Here is a 12,603-nt window from a genome sequence, read left to right on the forward strand (position 1 = left end):
CTCATTGAGCTGAAGTTTGCATTGAGTGCCCGCGGCGTCCAAGTTCAAATTTAGCTTCTTTACTGCCCAAAAAGCTTTGTGCTCCAACCCTAAGGGTAAGTGACAAGCTTTTCCAAATACTAGAGAGTATAAAGACATACCTATGGGGGTCTTGTAGGCAGTCTTATAGGCCCAGAGCGCTTCATCTAGCCTCTGTGTCCAGTCTTTCCCTGATGCGTTGACAACTTTCTACAAGATAGATTTTATTTCCAGATTGGATACCTCAGCTTGACCGTTCGTTTATGGGTGGTAAGCGGTAGCGATCTTGTGCCTAACATTATATTTGGCAAGTAATTTAGAAATTTTCAATTAATGAAATGCGTATCTTCATCACTTATCAAGGCTCTTGGCGTTCCAAAGCGTGTGAAGATGTTTCTGGTAAGAAACTTAAAAACAGTGGAAGTATCATTTCTGGCACAAGCTATTGCTTCTACCCACTTTGATACATAGTCTACTGTAAGCAGGATATATTGTTGACTGCAGGACAAGGGAAAAGGTCCCATAAAGTCAATACCTCAAACATCAAATAATTCAACTTCAAGAATATTTTTCAAGGGCATTGCATCCCTTGATGAGATATTCCTGGTGTGTTGGCAGGGGTCACACTTACAAACATACTCCCTCGCGTCTTTGAAGAGGGTGGGCCAGAAGTATCCGCTTTGAAGGATCTTTGCAGAGTTCTTTGCCCACCAAAATGCCCTCCGTAAAGAGAGTCATGATACTCAGCCAAGATACGTTGTGTCTCTTCCTCCATAACGCATCGACACATTATGGAGTCGGGGCCTTGTTTATAGAGAAACGGTTCATCCCAAAAATAAAATTTGTTGTCATGTACTAATCGTTTCTTTTGCTGAGAGTTGAAGTTACCAGGGAATTACTTGGTAGTTAAGTAATTAACTATGTCTGCGTACCAAGGTTCTCTGCCTTCAACTCTGAAAAAACTTTCATCAGGAAATGCGTCTTGGATTTCACTTTCTTGATCTTACATTTCTTGATTTTCTAGCCTGGACATGTGGTCAGCCACGTGATTCTCAGTTCTGTTTCTATTCTGAATATCAATGTCAAATTCCTATAATAGCAGCACCCATCTTATTAATCTTGGTTTTATTAATCTTGGTTTCGCATCCTTTTTACTCATCAGGAACTTTATGGCTGAGTGATCCGTATAGATGGTGGTGAATGCACCAACTAAATAAGATCTAAACTTCTCGATACCAAACACTACAACCAAAACATTTTTTTTTTTGTGGTTGTGTAGTGTTTCTGAGAGTCATTCAGTGTTTTGGACGTGTAAGATATGGGATGTATCAAATTTCCTTTCTTCTACCCCATTACAGTACCTACTGCAACATCACTTACGTTGCATATGAGAATAAAATGTTGTGTCCAATCCAGTGCTATTAGTTCCGGCGCTGTAGTCAATGCATATTTCAATGTTTCAAATGCATCGCAGCAGTCTTTATTGAAATCGTAGGGTCGGTTCACTTCTAGTAATGCGCTCAGAGGTTGCGCAATTTGAGAGAATCCTCTAACGAACCTGATACAAACCAACATGTCCTAGAAAACTTCGTAGAGCTTTAACATTTGATGGTGGTGGAAGTTTAGCTATGACATCTATCTTGGCTTCATCAAATTTCAACCGAACTTTAGATACTTTGTGGCCTAAAACAATTCCTTCCGTCACCATGAAGTGACATTTTTCCCAATTCAGCACAAGGTTTGTTTCCTCGCATCGAGCGAGGACGACCTCCAAGTTATCTAGGCATGATTGGAATGAGTCTCCAAAGACTAAGAAATCGTCCATGAAGACTTCAACGGTCTTTTCCAAGAAGTCAGAGAAGATTTCCATCATACACCTTTGGAATGTTCCAGGTGCGTTGCATAGCCCAAAGGGCATGCGTCTAAACGCGAACGTTCCAAAAGGACAGGTGAATGTTGTCTTTTCCTGATCTTCTGAGTCAATCAAAATCTAGTTATAACCAGAGTATCCATCAAGAAAACAATAAAATTCTTTGCCAGCAAGTCTTTCAAGCATTTGGTCAATGAAAGGAAGGGGGAAATGGTCTTTCTTGGTTGCCGCGTTGAGCTTCCTATAGTCCATACAGATGCGCCAACCCGTGACAATCTTTGAAGGAGTGAGTTCATTATTGCTATTGACTATCACAGTTGTTTCCCCCTTTCTTGAGAATGCATTGGACTGGGCTTACCCAGCTACTATCGGATATTGGATAGATCACTCCTGCGTCCAACCATTTTAAGATTTCTTTCTTGACCACTTCCTTCATTATGGGGTTCAGCCTTCTTTGAGGCTCAATCGATCCCGACCTCCCTTCTTCCAGCCTGATTTTAGGCATGCAGGCTGATGCCACGGATATCCGCTAGCGTCCAACCTATTGCACGCATATGCTTTTGTAGCATCTGCAAAAGAGAATGTTCGTTAGGCTCAGTAAAATTCACGGAAATAATTACAGGTAAAGTTTTGTTTGTTCCAAGGAAGGCATATTTCAGGTGACTAGGTAACAGTTTCAACTCAAGTTCTGGTGGTTCTTCTAGTGATGGACGCGTTGATTTCATCTGCCGCTCACTCAGACTTGGCGGCTCGGGTTCTTTCATGTTTTCCTCCAACGCGAGGACTTCACACACTTGGGTCACTTCTTCTTCAGGAAACTCTATACTGTTTAGTTGACATTCTTCATTGTCCGAGAATTTTAATGCGTTTAACACATTAAACTTCACCTCTTGATTGTCTACGTGCATAGTCAATTCCCCTTTATGCACGTCTATTAAAACTTTCCCAGTAGCTAGAAAGGGGCATCCAAGAATAATTGGTACTTTCCTATCTACTTCATAATCTAAAATGATAAAATCTACTGGGAATATGAAGTTATCAACTTTTACCATAATGTCTTCAATCTTTCCTTCAGGGTACTTGATCGTTCTATCAGCGAGCTGAAGAGTAACAGAAGTGGGTTGTGCTTCGCCAATTCCCAATTTCTTGAAGATTGAGAGTGGCATAAGATTAATACTTGCTCCCAAATCGCATAACCCGTGTCCCACATCCAACCCTTCTATCGAGCATGGGACTGTGAAGCTCACAGGGTCCTTATGTTTCTTGGGTAGACTGTTGCTTACTAACGCATTGCAGTCCTGCATTAGTGCAATTACCTCCGTCTCGTTGACTGTCCTTTTCTTCGTCAAAATATCCTTAAAAAATTTGACATATTTTAGCATTTGATCCAAGGCCTCTATAAGTGGAATATTGATATGAAATTGCCTCGGGAGCTCAAGAAAGCACTTGAATTGTTGTTCATCATTCTTCTTCATCAAGCATTTAGGGAATGGTGCATTCAGCGGTACCACAGGTTTTCCTGCGTTAGACGTACTTGGTTTTGAATGGCTTGTGGTCTCAGGCATTCTTTCTTCTTGATCTTCTACTACCATTGAACGTGTGTTGCGTTCTTTTGAAGAACTGTTGTTTCTTGGATTCATTCTTCTTTCTTCAAGAGCTTTTCCACTTCGCGAGGTCACCGCGTGACATTGCTTCTTTCCATTGTTGTTCCCAAGAGTTTCAGTGTTGTTATGCAAAACCCCAGGCTGCCTATTCTTCAATTTGCTCGCTATCTGCCCTACCTGTATTTCCAGGTTTCTGATAGACGACGTTTGGCTTCTCAGCAATGCATCATTCTAGGCGATATACTCCTTTAATAAGTTCTCAAGCTGAGATCCTGAGCTCGATGTCTGTCCTTCTCTATTAAAGGGTTGTTGGTGTGGCTGATGCGTTGATTGGAATGCAGGTGGCGATCCTTGCCTTTGTTGTTGGTTCGTCCCTGGGTGGTGATCTTGTTGATCTCCTCCTGTCCAAGAAAAATTTGGATGGTTCCTCCATCCAGGATTATTTGTATTGGAAAATGGGTTGTTTTTAATGAAGCATACTGACTGCGGATTTTGTGGGCAATCAACATAGGAGTGAGGATCTCCATAGCCCACACAGCTAACCATGGGTTGCCCGAATGCTTCTACTCGATTCACCTTCTGCTGATTTGATGCATTCCCTAGCGATATATTCTGCAGAAGGTTGGTCATCATAGCCACTTGTGCAAAAAATGTGGCTATTGCGATGGAATCGATAGAATTAACATTCTGAGATCTCTTCTTCCTATCAGCTCTTGTGTCATACGAATCGTCCACCCATTCCATGTTGTGCTTAGTAATGCGATCTAATATCTCTTTAACTTCAGTGTAAGATTTATCCATAATTCCACCAGCTGCCATCTGCGATGCTCTATTCAATCCACCATAAAAAGTCTCCATCTAGATAGTTAGTGGTAATCCATGGTTCGGGCAATTTTTGACCAATCCCTTAAAACGCTCCCATGCGGCGCTTAAGGTTTCAGCTTCTTTTTGCTCAAAGTTCATAATCTCTCGACGCCTCCTTACGTTGGTGGTAGGTGGGAAGTATTTTTGCATAAATTTCTCCACCAACTTCTCCCAGGTAGTGATTTCACCAGGCTCCAGTGAGCTTACCCATTGTTTTGCGTCATCACGCAAAGAATAAGGGAACAAAGATAGCCTGATCGCCTCTGAGGTGATTCCGGGCATCACAAATGAGTTACACGTTTCCAGGAAACGCTTCATGTGGGCATGAGAATCTTCTTCACGACCATCCCTAAATTGTCCAACAGTTTGGAGCATTTGAAGCATTACAGATTTCATCTCGAACCTCGTCCCATCTGGCGTTGGGTATATGATTCCTGGTGAGAAATCATACAATACAGGGGACATGCACTCCCTCATGGGATGCGTGCTACTATTCGCCATTAGGATCGGATTTTGTGCAACATGAGCTAGTTGTTGAGCTAAGTTCTGATTTTCCTGGTTGTCCGCCATTGCTTGTTGCCTGTTCTGTTGTTTAAGAAGTTGTTGCCTCAACCTTCAACGACGATTAGATCGGTTTCTACGTCGGAAGGTCCTTTCAATCTGGGGGTCGTATATGAGTTTAGGAGTGCTCTCCCTACTCATAAACGTTCACAAGCTTAGGCTTAGCTTGTAATACTCCCTCGACTGAAGTGTTTCAACAAAAGATACAACGAAATTTTTGGTTAGTTTTGTTTTTGAATCCCCAACAATGGCGCCAAAAACATTTTCATTACTATTGTAAGTGTATTGTATAAAATAAATTGGAAAAATAAGTTCTATGTAAGAATGATGCGTTGATGCGTTGATGCGTTTATGTAGTTATAACGCGTTGGTGCGTTATAGATGTGTAACAGTACGCACGACACTCCACTATTTGACGTTCAAGTTTTCCTAAATCAGACCAAACTATAAATCCAATTTAGGTTCCTGGTAAGTCCAGGGTCGAACTCAGGGATTCAGGTTAAGCTAACATAGACCTTGCGTTGTAGCTATTGTAGGGGTTTCCTAAATGTATGAAGAAATGTATTATTTACTCTAAGGTGTTGTGCTTGTGCAAGAAGATACAAAAGAGTTAAGTAGAGAATCATGGGTCATGTGGAAATGGTTTTAGTGCAGGAGGTATGCGTCGATCTAAGATGAATGTACACGAACCAGAATGTGATGTGGATGAGATGGCTTGCTTATCTTTGTTTATGCATTAGACTTTATTCAACACTTCTCAATGCGAATAACATACAAAACCTATCTCTAGGATGCATGCATCGAACATAGAATGCAATAAACACCAGTCAGTCTATCTCTAGATGTACTAGGTGTTCTACTTGATGCTGGCTTATTTACTCTTTCGAATAATCTAAGCTAAGGATGCTTTTACCAATTGATCAAGTTGGCTTAAGCGTTGAAATGAAGTGTTGCATAAAGTATAGATGCATTCAACATAAACAAGAAATAAACAATGGCAAAGTGTGATGGATCAAATATATGAATTTATAAAGAAGTAGATTATCTTTACAAAAGCAATATTTAATCAGATGAAATGAAAGCGATAAATGAGATGAAAGGAACTGAGTCAAGCCGCAGAGTACAATCTCTTGTATCTCTTTGGCTCAATTCTAGTTGTGTACAATCACTTGTATAAGAATTGGACGAAGTGTCTTTCTCAAGCTTGGCTTCCTCCGGTCCTTAACCGGCGGTGATGTTGGTTCTCTTCTCTTCTGCTCTTCTTGGCACCACAACACAACTTCTAAAGATCTAACACTACGACTACGCTAATTATGAGAGTGAGAACTTGAAAATTTCTGAACTAAGAACTCTGGAAGGATTTCATCTATTTATAGGCATTGGTCATCTCCAGCTTGGTGATGGGCAGCATTAAAGTCCATGCCCTGGTTAGCCGCCTGACACTCGAAAGCTTTTCAGACGCCGCCTGCTGCAGGTGCCAATACTTGCAAGTGGTGATTTGACACAAACAACCTGAATCAATGAATCTTCTTTGCATTGAATCTCTCCGATGCATGGCCCATTCGTTAGAAGTTTTCCTGTGACACTTCTTAATCATGCGTTAGCTTCTTGTTGAAATCCTGCAATATAACGTGTTAGTGCCGCAGTATTTAGTAATAAACATTCTTTTGCATGAGTTTGCTAATATTTGAGTAATTCCATGCGTTTCTTCTAAAAATGAGGAGAATTTATCATTAAAAACCTTAGTTGTTCCAACTTAAGAGCAAAAATAACTTGTATTTCTACAAGTTATCACTCACGCATTCTCAACGCATGAGCAACTTGGGCAATTCCTCTTGCCAACGCTTCGGCCAACATGCGTCCAACCTTGCAAACGCATGGTTGCCTTTGACTTAATCTCTTTTAAGCCTTTACTAACTCAGTCTCATCTCTTTTGTTTAATGTTTTCTAACACCCAACGTATGGCTTCTTTCGACTTCACACTTAGCTAAATTTCACTAATTAAGGCTTATCTCAAGGTTATTCAAGGAAAATCTATTCAACACTTAGAAATTTCTTTCTCTTCAACATAGGATTTAAATTTTCCTTAGTTAATTCCCTTAATCACTTGCGTATGTAGGCAAATTGAAATTCAGGTTTCACATTTACTTACCCCTTAAGAAAATTTCGTCCTCAAAATTTACTTGGACTCACTTCGATTTAAGGTTTCACAACAACTTCTGTTGTAAACTCTTATAACCTTTTCTATTACCACGCTTCCATTGTGCTACTCTGATATTATCTTCTTAGTTTGTCCAACAATACTTTTCCTAGCCTCTTCTTAGCTAGTCATCGAACCAAACTATCTACAAACAACTTTTCTATCTCAAACTATAATTGAGAATAACTTAAATTCATACTTACCTTCCTCAGTAGATCTTCAGGTAGTGTTGTGAGTTCTAGCTCCGGTTTCCTACTAGGTCATGCCACTTCCACTATTCCTCTTAGTCTCACTTTGACTAATTTCTTAGGTTTCTCTTTTAAACCTTTACTCTACCACACTTCCCTCTAATTTACTGAACTCAAACCTTAGGTTTTCTAAACTTAACCCTTCGGTTTTCAAGAAAACTTATGCTTTAATACCAAACTGGTATCAACTAATTCTTCAACTTCCCCAGAAACTTATACTCTGATACCAGGTTGTCACACCCTGTCCTCAGCCCGCCTTCTGAGCTCGAGGAGAGGCATGAGGAACTACAGATACCACTCTCTTGTGATACCTACTGCCCAACTCTTCCTTACTACACTCAGTAAATTTTAAGTCAAGGAGATAAACAATAACTGATTAAATAGGCCTATTTTATTATAACAATGTAACATTTATACAAATCCAAGACTTAGCTACAAAGTTTACATCAATAACTCTAAAACCCCAGAAGCGTGATTGTGGCTTGTGGCAGACCTTGACCTTAGTAGCACCTTGGAACTCCTCACCTTTTGCTACTTGGGAAGAAAACATGAAAGAAAAGAATGAGCTTCACAAAGCTCAGTGAGTGGTAAGCAACTTCTAGAGTCTATTTCAACTCATAATAACAAGCATATCATAAATACACGAGGTTGATACTCAAACCTCAACTTTGAATGAGTTTGGTCTTAACTTCTATCTATACGCATGGTAGATAGTTAACTGTTACCAAACATAAATGTTTACTCTCTTACGTTTCCCTTTGTTCCCTATGTGCACATAGCTCCCCACTCATGGGCTCATAAGCTAGGCCCGTCGGCCCTCTGACCATCCCATAAGAGGTTCCTCCCACAGACTCAAGAACTAGACCTCTCGGTCCCCTGACCATCCTGTGAGATTCTACTCTCGGGCTCAGGAACTAGGTCTATTGAACCCCTGACTATCCCGTTCACATATTCTCATTCTCATGCTAATTACTCATTCATAACATAAGAATATACAATTTAATCTAAAATAATATGCTTTAGGACTTAAGAGAAATACCACTCACCTTGGTAAGATAGGAACCTTTCTTTCTTAGAAGTTCCTTGGCCTTCTCGGGCTCCAGTTTTGAACCCTAAATTCCAGATTCAAATTAAAGCTCAGATTATTCATAGTTATAAGCCTTATTTCGAGATACTTCCTTCTACAAACATGCTCTAAAATGTCTCAGGAAGATTACCATAAAATATTAGTTCAGAACTTCTCATGGTTTGGCCGAAATCATCAAAAGATCAAGACTGGCCCAAGCTTACCCGATAACTTGACCCTTCTATCTTTTTTTCACTATCTAGCCCGATTCCTTAGAGCTTCTTTTCTAGCAGCCCAACCATGAAAACTAGACTCTCAGAGCTTTCAGTTGGCTTTAGTATCGCTCCAAACTCACAAGTATTCTGGGAGAAATCCTCGTCCCAAATTTATACTAATTCCAGACTTCACTGTCCAACAACATCTCCTCTTCTTGGAACTTCATGTCCGACGCATGCCTTTCATGATCAACGCATGGTCTCCTTCAAATCTACTTTCTAACACTTTTCCTTACGCTTTTTGGCTTATGAATGGGAGTGACATCTTGTGATATTATTTATAGGCTAAAAGAAATGATCCTTATCATCTTTACCAAGTCTCAACGCAAGACACCTCCTACTTTGGAGTGTGTGCACCATGTTTTTCCACCACCTACTTCAATGCCATTCACCTACTCTCATGCCACACATGTGCTTGAGTTGTCTTCCTTATGCATAAGACTTCTTTTGCATGAAACTTAATTCGTCCAGCTCCTACTAACCCAAGTCTAACCATCTTTCGGTATAGCCATTTGTCCAGATGAGCTCATCAACCTTGCGTAACGCAAGCCTCAGCATCTGCTCCATCGTTTAGTCCAGCGTGCAGCTTTTGCACATCATCTCTTAGCTCCATCATCTATTGAATCTCTCGTTGTCGCTTAACTTTCAGCTCTCTCGTTGTCTCTCGCTGTAATCGTTTAGTGCTTGTGTCCATCGCATAGCACAAACGCCCCATCGTGTAGCTCAATCGTTTAGTAAACATCTCGCTCTCAACGATCTCGCGTATAGCCCATCACTTAATGATAACATGCATTTCTGCATAGTTTCATGTGAACAATTTCCTGGAGAGAAATCATAGAGGTTTCGCGATGCATAGTCCCTAATGGGGCTATTACGATCGTTTGTCTGAAGGATTGGATTTGCCATGGCGTTGTTTTCGTTTGGTGCTCCGTTTCTAGGCTGCTCCACCATATCTTCTTTATTTGATTATTTTTGTTGGCGGTCTCTTAATCTTTGTTTGAACGTCCTCTCAATCTTCGGGTCATAATTCACCAGAGATTGAGAGTCTGCAAAGAAATCAGAAAATTACCGTTAGCACACTTTTTTGTCGAAGTCCCTGACAACGGCGCCAAAAACTTGATGCGTTATTTTATGATGTGAAATTATGGATGAAATACGATGATGAAAATGTGGGGATGAAAATGCAGTGATGAAAATGCAGTGATGAAAATGCTTTGAGCAATCAAGTTTTCTCAATGGAATCCAAGTGTAAACCTCACTGAGTTTCCTAGTAAGTCTAAGGTCGAACTCAGGGACTTGGGGAAAGAATATGCGGTGATAATTTCTCAGAAGACTTTGCGGTAACCAAATAAATCAAGTAGTTATTGGGAATGTTGTTTGCGGTGAAAAAATAAACAAATGCAGCGGAGTTTCGAAAAGAGTTAATAAAACAGAAGATGCGATGAGTATGCAGTGAACGGGTTGAGAAGGGTTTTGGCTAATACTTCCTAGGATGCATTCATGCTATGCAATCATGCAACACATATACAATAGTAAACCATCTCTCGATGCGAATGCTACGGCTTCTAAAGCTAAAACGCATGCAATATATGCGATAAGTCTATAGGACCTACACATAAGCCTCTATTCTTATTGATGCTATGACAGAATGACACACACAAAAATAAGGCGACACATAATATCATAACCTATCTCTAGGATGCATGCGATGTATGTTGGCAAATGGAGCTTATCTCTATGTCCCCATCTCTTGTCTATGCAGTTCTAATCTTGCTCTCTTGAGTCTAGATTCTAACCTAGCTCTCTCAAGCCTTAGGTTCTTTCTTTAGACTCTCTCTCGAGTAGCTCTAAAGGAATGTTGGGCACAACATAAAACAAGATAATTGCAAGAAATGAAGATCCTAGGTCATGTTAGCTTAGTTCTTCTTAACCCATTCGACTAGTTTAGCTACTCATGCGTGCTAAGAGAGTGAACAGATGTAGAATAAGAACTTCCATTGCATAAATATAAAGTTGAAGTACAAAATAACAATGCAAGTAGAGGATAAAGAGCCTGGTAGAAATCTCTTGCTTCCCAGGCGTTTACACTGTCTTTTCTACTCTTGTTCAAAAGATAATCTTGCTCTTACGAGAGTCGGCCCGCTCTTTGCTTTCTATGCCTTCGGGTTCTCTCTCAAGTTGCCTTGAGCGATCTTCCGGCATCCCGGCTCTTCTCTTGCTCCGCCTTAATAAAAGGAAAACTATGGACAAGGCTAAACTATGGAGAAAATTTATCTAAGTATCTGAACTGGTGAACTTGTGAACCCCTTTTCTGAAGGATGCCTTCGATATTTATAGAACCTCGGGGTGAAAGGCGGCTTCTCTCTTGTGATTGCACAGATGGGATGGCTTTAATTCCATGATTGATATGCCTAATATTTATCACCGAAAAGCTGAGTGTACTTGTTATCGTTAGCGGCTTGTGATAACTTGTAGAAATACAAGTTATTTATGTTGTTTTATTTAGATATTGCGGCAAAAAGAGAGGAAAGTTGCATTGATAGTATAAGAATTGGCTAAAAAATATGAAAATTATGAAATGTCATAAATGCATCCACTAACACCATTGTGATGGCAAAATAGATTGTTTCAGTCTCTATTTTGAAGGAAATAGGTCACCGCATGAGTTAATGGCTCGAAGACAAAATGTACAACGCATCTACATCGCATGCGCCAATCGATCAAGAACAAAGAGATGATCAACACAATGATGGCGCATGCGACAATTGATCATGAGCTTTAGCGACCAACGCATTTCAACCGCATATGGTAATAAAAAACAACACCGCATACGGCGATCGATCGAAGATGTGAAGAGCAACGCATTCGGGGATGATTCTGACAAGTGTACAGCTTTTTTTTGTGCAATTCTGGCGGATTAATCGTAGAGCAGAGAAGAATTTTCCATTATACCATGGCAGAAATTACCATAATTATACAGTGGGGACCACAAATTCAAAGAGCCAAGGCTTGTCTATAAATAGCTTCCTCAAATTCACAGAAAGATATACCGGGAGAGAGACTGGTCTGAAGAGACTTTACAGAGTAAATCTGGGGGAACTACGAGACAAGGCTGAAAGGTGAGTCTCCGAGCAAGGAATTCTTCCGATTCCCGAAGATGAAGCTCTGTGCAAAAGGTCAATTCTACCGGGAAAGCAAGCCTGAGAGGGAAGCTTTCCTCTCCACCACATCCATACGCCAGCAAGCACAAGTCTCCGATCGAGATCTGTGTCAAAACGTTGACACTCTTTCTGTATTTGTTTCTACTCTCTAATTCATCTTCTTTAATTCTTCATTCACAAACATATATCAAACGCTTAATTTTAGAATTAAATGTTATCATCGTTATCATTATCATCTCTCTGTATCTGTCCATACATTTATCATCTATTTTCTCCATTATGTGTTCTTAATCCCCAAGGTAAACAACGAGAATTAAGCGATTGAGTCAATCTGTGCCAAATAATCAATTAAGTTTAGCTAAAGCATGCTCGACGGCATCTTCACTTGTGAGAGCAGAAGTGAAGATGTTATTCTGTCTATCAAGAAAAGGTTGGAAGAATGCTTAACTAAAGCGAGAAGTATTTCTAGAGATGGAAACAACTTTGCATTCATCACGTTCATCTCTGTTTCACCATAGACGTATGGGAACGTGGCCGATCACTGAAAGGTGTACACCAAGGAAAAATGAAACCTTAGTTGTGTGCTTAACGCGATTGACGAACTTGCGATGTTTTTACTTTTTACTCATTCTCTTTTTGCCTCATTCATAAGACTTGCCATCGCATTCATAGATTCTTTTGTACAACTTCATAGCCAGTCCTCGACCCTTGTATCATAGTAGCTTAGGAATTTACT

At 40.2% G+C, this 12,603-nt stretch overlaps 1 protein-coding gene and 1 non-coding gene across 2 annotated transcripts; one reads left to right on the top strand and one right to left on the bottom strand.

Annotated features, from left to right (window-relative positions):
- Positions 1 to 2,385: 2,385 nt before the first annotated feature.
- LOC150035595 (uncharacterized) lies at positions 2,386 to 4,311 on the bottom strand. The gene is made up of 2 exons (XM_090314366.1): positions 4,069 to 4,311; positions 2,386 to 3,669 (listed from the first exon to the last, which is right to left on the bottom strand). Exons 1-2 carry the CDS (start codon positions 4,309 to 4,311, stop codon positions 2,386 to 2,388), a joined length of 1,527 nt encoding a protein of 508 aa, XP_090170492.1.
- A 55-nt stretch (positions 4,312 to 4,366) lies between these two features.
- LOC150035596 (small nucleolar RNA R71) lies at positions 4,367 to 4,470 on the top strand. The gene has a single exon (XR_016530400.1). It is a non-coding gene; the product is annotated as a small nucleolar RNA R71 (small nucleolar RNA).
- Positions 4,471 to 12,603: the final 8,133 nt, after the last annotated feature.

The sequence above is a fragment of the Benincasa hispida genome, chromosome 6 (assembly GCF_027475165.1).
Source record: "Benincasa hispida cultivar pf3 chromosome 6, pf3_genome.v1.1, whole genome shotgun sequence".
NCBI classification, from domain to species: domain Eukaryota; kingdom Viridiplantae; phylum Streptophyta; class Magnoliopsida; order Cucurbitales; family Cucurbitaceae; genus Benincasa; species Benincasa hispida.

What these genes read in the sequence shown, in the direction of transcription:
- LOC150035595 (XM_090314366.1), bottom strand. Translation starts at nt 4,311, where the DNA reads ATGGCAGCTGGTGGAATTATGGATAAATCTTACACTGAAGTTAAAGAG. An exon ending in ATGCATCAAATCAGCAGAAG is followed by an intron (nt 3,670 to 4,068) that starts GTGAATCGAGTA and finishes CTGGAAATACAG; the next exon opens with GTAGGGCAGATAGCGAGCAA.